The following is a 7,142-nucleotide window of genomic DNA, read 5'->3' on the forward strand; positions in this document are numbered from 1 at the left end:
TGGGGCTACGATGCTTATGTCGATAGGCTTCGGCCAGAAAGGCTCGAACCTTGGTAGTCCTTAATTATCATGAACTTAGTCCAAAATTGTTGGAGCCTTCTGCTTGTCCTTGTCTAGGTATCTGTGCCACACATGCAAATTAACTTTGTACCTTTTCTCTGTTGAATCAAAGTTTCTACTTCTCCTAAACATCAAAGTTTATCACTTCACACCACAGCTAATTAACCTTGACCAGAAAGAAACTACTGCAAACCATGCCACAGAAGAAGAATCCAACAAGATGATGATGATGATGATGGGTTGGGAGATAATTACTAGTATTAAGCATCCCTGGGATCCAGCTCGGGCAGCTTGGCCAGCCTCACCATGCTCTGCTCCATCACGCCGTTGTACCGCTTTGCAGGACAGCATGCCCAGCCCACGCCCGAGCACGCTCCACCGCCTCTCGCCCTTGGGCTCCCGCGCGGCGCCGCCGGTCTTCTTCTTCACTGCGCCACAGAGGCAGCGCCGTGCTGCTCCTCCGTCGCCCACAAGGGCGCCAGGGCTTCGTTGGGCGGTCGGCCTCCATGACCACCGCCGCCGCTTCCGCACCCGCGCGCCGTCCCTTGGGCGGTCGGCCTCCATGACCGCCGCCGGGGCCGCTCCGCCCGTACCTAGGGTTCGTCCGCCGGTTGTGTTGACCGGCTACCCTAGAGAGTCTTCTTCCCAAGCCCTTGCTTCGGGTTTTTTTTTGCTCCCTCGCTGGTCGTTTTGATCGGCGTTTTCTTTTTGGTTTCTGATCTATGCTTGATCGGTTTGCGCTTGACCTAAACGGCTTCTCTGGCAGCCACCGGGCCTGCAGCGACTTCGCTTCCCCCCGCCCCTGTCCCCCGCCGTCTGCCTTGCCGGCCCGCCACCTGCCTGATCCCCTTTCTGCCGCCCCCGCCGTCGGCCGACTATGGGCAGCTCCGGCGGCGCTCCATGCTGCCGCAACCGGTTTGGCTTCCTCTCGACCTCCCCTACCTATTCCTCTCTGCCAGCGGAGCAGAGGGACATGCAGTGCAGAGCAAGGACTTTTTACTGCCACAAACCTCTGTTACTCACTGTGACACAGAGGCTGCATCGATGCGTGCATGATTAAAACATGGCTTGAAGCTGATTGTCTGGACGGTGCATGCATGCATGTACGTCTGATAACCTCAGCGCTGGAAAGGGTGCGTGCAGTGCAGTCCGGTGCCATACATGGAGCCCATCCGCTGCATGAGTGAGCGAGGGAGTGTGAATATGCTTGACGATTTGACAAGAGTTGCTAGCTCCTGTGGCTATGCATTTACCATTGTTGGAGGCTTCTGCTTGTCCCTGTCTGGCTGTCTGTGCAGTGCAGTCCAAGCCCATGCCATGCATCTCCTGAACCCGAAGGTCAAAGTAAATAACAAAACAGATGCCTGAATCCATGGCGGCCTTGCTTGCTTCCCTCCACACATGAATCATTTTAAAAGTGCCAGCTTGCCACCCTTTGAGCAAACAACATCGCCATCAGATCAAAAACCTCCCTTTGTTGTTTTATTTACCATCCATCTTCAGATCGCAAACAACATCGCCATTTCAGCAGATTGCACCACGCATGACTCCTCCACCTTTCCACCACTCCTCAGCGACCACCTACCATTACCAAGACCAGGAGAGTGGACCTTTTTTTACTGTCCACAACAGGAGGAGAGGAGTGAGGACCCCCTCTCTGTTTCTCTAGAGCACACACTTTTTGTCAGTGAGGCCCCTGCCACAGTGTAATTGTAGCAGCAGTGGCCTACCATTGCTTTGCTTTTGGTGAAGGAGAAGGAGAGGAGGAGGGGACATGTCGACCTTTGCATCAGGATCAGTCGCCGTCCACAGCCCGGCCATGTCGATTGATATTGTCCATGACAGCTAGAGCTCAGCCGCTAGAAGTTCAGAGCACACTGGGTTCACCTGACACTTGCAGTAGCACACAGTCCCACACCACTCTGCTCTTCTGCATCTAGTATTTGCTTGGAACTTGGAAGCTGGTTGACCACAGCCGCCGTGGATGGCCGGCGGCGGCAGGAGGCTCTCGGAGGTGCTGCGGGAGCAGCAGGAGCCGTTCCTCCTTCACGGAGAGCCCTGCTGCTCCGTCGCCGACGAGGGAGCCAGGGCTTCGTGGGGCCGGGCCGTGCGGAGGGCGCTGCCGCGGTGGCGGTGGGACGGCCTCGCCGCCGGATGCTTCCCCTGCGCCACCCGCTGCAAGCGCGAGAGCTTCCGCCCGCTGCCGCGCGCCGGCCACGCGCGCTGCGACGAGGGCGTTGTTGGTATGGAATCCGACGGCGACGACGGCGCGAGGCGGCTCAGCCCGGTGTCCGTCCTGGACGTGCTGCGGTGCTCCGACGACGAGGAATGGTCGTCGTCCCCCACGCTCAGCGACTGTAAGCCCTACACTACTCTGCTTCTGACTTCACCGTTCCAAGGAGCATTCTCCTCTGTCAGCAGAGTCATACCCATAAATAATTCACCTTGGTTTCATGCTCTGCTTCTTGATAAATACAGGGGAGGAGGAGGAGGACGACGACGACAGGCCATCGTCGACGCCAGGGAGCTCGCCGCCACCCGACCCGCTCACCGACGAGAAGTCGGAGGAGGAGTGGAGGAAGGTGGTTTCGTCCTGGGAGCGGATCGCGGGGGACATCGCAAGAGTCCCGGCGCTTGCGGAGCTGGACCTGTCGACCTCCATGTCCATGTCGGCGAGGGAGTGGCACGGGGAGGCGGAGGCCGAGCGGGTGGGCGCGAGCGTGGAGGCCATGATCTTCGAGGACATGAGCGCGGAGGCCGTGCGCGACATGGTCGAGCTGTAGCGAATCGGAGTGCTCCTTGTCCAAGCTAGACTCTGCAGCTGGCTGAGTGAGTTGATCAACGAGATTTCTACCATTTCTGGGTTCAGTTGGTATAAAGAGTACTCTACGTAGTAGTATAATACTTGTACTAAGTATAGCTAGGAGCAGACTCTGGTTGCAGTTGCAGTTGTAGTACAGGGCAGTGGGGATCCGATGCAAAAATGTATGACTCGAAGAAGAAAAAAAAAGAAAAATCCCAGGAGATATTTCACATTTTCTACTGCAGGAGAGTTTAGACATGTTGCTGGTGCTGGAGATGCTTTACAAGCAATGTTGAAAACATCACCAATTCACCGATTATCGGCGGATGAGCACTAAGATTATACCTTATCTTTGCTATTTATTATTTAAGCCGATTTATCGCCCTGACAAACGATTAATCAGACCCACCCATGTGGTCAAAACCCCCAAAACATGGCTTCCCCTTCAGCAGCCTTCCGCATATCACACTTCATCCCCTATTCAATACGGCCTGTGTTGTAGTATTGTCCTATTTTTATTTGTCATTGACTCGTTGTTTGATATGTAATATGTTAGTTATGTATTGATATAGTGTTGCACTATTAAAGACTTAGAACACAATAATGGTCGCTTCCATTTTTAGCTTTCAGTGCTTCGTACTAAAATTATTAATAGTCGATCGATAAATCAATTAATCACCGATTTCTGGTTAATCTCTTATTAACGCTAACGATAAACGATATCCTCATCATTGCTTAAGTATGAACTGAAATTGGTTAATGTCCTACACGCACTAGTGCACCACCAGGGCCACTAGCAAATGTACTACAAGACTGATTTCTGAACTCTGTATACGCATGGCAAAATATCATCCAACACCACTCAGTACATTGGACATTGTTTAAGAATTACAACTGGATTACAAGATTGGGAACTCAGAGGAAGAACGACAAACCTACGCATGCACGCTACGTTTATTCAATGTGACGACATCCTCATTGCTCTGGCCGACTGGCTCCACCAAACGTAACAAAAACCCTAATTATGTGAACATTACGAAAAGAGACTGAAGGTGTGAATAATAAAGGGGGCAGAGTCTCTGCCTTCACCGATGTTCAACAAGGGAAATTGTCTTCTCCGGGTCGCCTTCTCTCTCGCGCGCATGCGCGGTTGGGAACGAAACACTTCGGTTGGGCCCTAGGGCTTTTACCCGCATACTAGTTGTATTGTTTTTTTTTTCTGGATAGTTGTATTGTTTGTTGACCCCTTTAACACTTTGCAAGCCCAATCCTATTGACAAAGTGGTGACCACAGGCGCTTCCCATATGGGCCTTGACACATTAGAGCAGGTTTTCTTTTCAATTTATGGAGTTTTTTTGCTTTTTTTATTTTGGCATTTTTTTTCTCGTTTTTGGTTCCTTATTTTTTGGCTTCCCTATTTCGTCCTTATTTAATTATATTTATATTTTTCCCTTGGATTTTCCTTTTTCCCTACAAAAATAAATATAACTTATTTGATACAGATACATTACCTTATATTTATTTATTAGGTTTTTCTCTACCTTATTTAAAAATAATTTAAATCAGTACAAAGGTTTTTTGAAAAGCACTCAATATTCTTTCCTTCAACATGTCAGCATTTTTAGTAATGCTGTTAAATTAAATAATCACATTTTCTATTATAATTTTATTTCATTTTATTTATTCCTTGTTTCTTTGCTTTCAATTTTTAACTTATGTTTTTGATAAACTTTATACTGTTTTAAAAAATATTGTCATGTATTTCAAATATTTTATCCCATACTTTCTAAAAATGCAAAACAATTAATCAGGAAAATCATAACTATGTATTCTAAAATATCTCCGCATTCAAAAAATATATCAATCATGTACATTGAACCTGTGCAACCTGTGTTCAGCACATTTAAGAGAATGTGTTATCTATTTCCAGAAAAATTCATTGTGTCTAAAAATGCTCATTACACGATGAACATTTTACGAAATACTTGATAAACAATTTTTCAGTACTTGTTTGAAAATTTTCAATACACGATGAAATTATTTTAATAAAGGATCAGCATTTTGTGAAATATAAGTTGGTCATTTTTCATTCATGATCGAAATTTTTTAATACATGGTGAATATATTCATAATACACGATGAGCATTTGAAAAACACGATAATTTTTATGTACTTATTTACAATATATATTTTCTAAATTATTTTTAAAATTTTAAATATACATAAATGAAGAAAATAAAAATGTAAAAACGTAAAACAAGAAGAAAAAAAAACTAGCACAACCATACATAGACTGCATCATCTTTTTTGAGCGATATAGACTGCATCATCTAGCGACATGAATTTGTAATGGGCCAGCCCACAACGCACGAGCGTGGATGAGCACCCTTTTTCCCGCTCTGATGATTCGAGGTATAGGCTCACCGAATGACATCGAGCGTGTCAATATGATGATTTTGAGGGTAATACTAAAGGCCGCTCTGCACCGCCCATCACATGGGATAGCCCACTGTAGCCTCGACCGCATGTAGGTAGCTACGTCTAAGTTGGTTAGTGTGCTAAAAAAAATCTAAGTTAGCTAGTGTGTCGATATCATCGCCACACACCGTACATTTGAATTCTTCTAGATATGTTCGTCCAGAGGATTAAAAGGACAAAGAGAAACAGGTTACGTAATTAAAAAAACTCTTCATACTTTTTCTAAATGTTCTTTTCTTTACAATTTATTCATGTATTAAAAATATTCAAAAAAATCCAAAAGATTTTTCTCATAATAATAATATTATTCACATAGCAAAAAGAATGTTTTGTTTTGTACCTTTCTTAACAAATGTTCTTGTAATTTCAAAAGTGTGCATGCATTTGTGCAACAAAAAAAACTTTCTATCCCAAACAAGTCGGGGTATGCTAGAGTTCAAACCCACAAGATCTCAAAAACATAGATATGGCCTTAGCACACGGATACCCAACTCCCCCCTCCCCGTCTGTCCATGGCTAGTTTTTTTGGGTCAAATTCTAGTCTTTCAAGTCTCTCTTATCAGACTCCTCCAATGTTAGATTTGGTCCACCCCATTCTTTCTTTTGGCCTTAATCTCCATAGGGTAGTGAGTTTGATGTTGGCTCACCAAGCCTATCAGAACCCTGCTCCTTTACCCGGTTTTGAGACTGGCTATGTTGAGCCAATATAAAGGGGTTTTTGTGTATAAACTCTTATATAATTACTTTCTTAAAATATATGTTGAATGGTTTTTGATGAGCAACAAATGTTTCAAATGATAATATACTTTTGGAATATATGATAATGTTTTATAAAACACTAATTACTATGCAATGAACTTTGTAAATATGATGCAAACATTATTTCTACGGATCAAATAGAAATAAATACCCGATGAACATTTTCAAATTAAATGAAAATATTTTAATAGACTTTTTTATTTATTAAATGATAAAATAAAATTAATACATGATGAACATTTCAGACTGTGCACTTTGTACCTTTTTATAAATACATGATGAAAATTAACATCCAAAATAAAATGAAAGAAAAGAAGTAATAAAAGTATGAGAAGATTATAAATTGTAATAGGAAAGGGCAAAGTAATAGGTAACAGAAAAAAAGGTAACAATATTAAAAATAGCAAAAAAAATATAAACCTAAAAATAAAGAGGCAAAAATAAAATGGTAATAAGGAGGAGAAATAGAAAAGTTAGGAAGGGAATTTTTTTTCCGAATCATGTGGTAAACAATTTTTTAACAGTATCAAACTTTTTGAAAACCATGATGAACATTTTTGTGTAAACACCATGATCTTTATTTAAATAGACGGCTCACATTTTTAAAATGAAAGATGACAATTTTAATACACCATAAACATTCTTTGAAATCACGTTGACAAGTTGTAAAATACATGATGAATGTTTTAGAAATATGTGATGACCATTTTTCATACGCAATGATTTTATAGCAATACTCTAAAATAACTTTTTGAATAAATGCACAATAAATATTTTCTCAATGGATGATGAACATCTTTTAATAGAAAATTAATATTTTTCATACATTATGGACATATTTTGAGTTACATTACAACATTTTTTATAAGTACACAAGGAGCATTCAAAATGATTAAAAATGTAAAATGAAGAGAAAATAAAATAAAGCAACAAAAGAAAATGAAGTAAGAAGAAAAATAAAAACAGGAATAAAAAATAAAAAGGAAGATACCAAGGAAAAGAAAGATACAATTAAAAAGGAAAGATAAACAAAAGGTAAAT

The 7,142-nt window shown here is 42.7% G+C and overlaps 1 protein-coding gene across 1 annotated transcript; it reads left to right on the plus strand.

Moving 5' to 3' along the window:
- The first annotated feature begins 344 nt into the window (after nt 1-344).
- Nucleotides 345-3,210, plus strand: LOC109755207 (uncharacterized). Its single transcript, XM_020314106.4, has 2 exons — nt 345-2,417; nt 2,539-3,210. Exons 1-2 carry the CDS (start codon nt 2,045-2,047, stop codon nt 2,841-2,843), a joined length of 678 nt encoding a protein of 225 aa, XP_020169695.1. The 5' UTR covers nt 345-2,044; the 3' UTR covers nt 2,844-3,210.
- The last annotated feature ends 3,932 nt before the right edge of the window (nt 3,211-7,142 follow it).

Source organism: Aegilops tauschii, chromosome 5, assembly GCF_002575655.3.
Source record: "Aegilops tauschii subsp. strangulata cultivar AL8/78 chromosome 5, Aet v6.0, whole genome shotgun sequence".
In the NCBI taxonomy this organism is placed as follows: Eukaryota; Viridiplantae; Streptophyta; class Magnoliopsida; order Poales; family Poaceae; genus Aegilops; species Aegilops tauschii.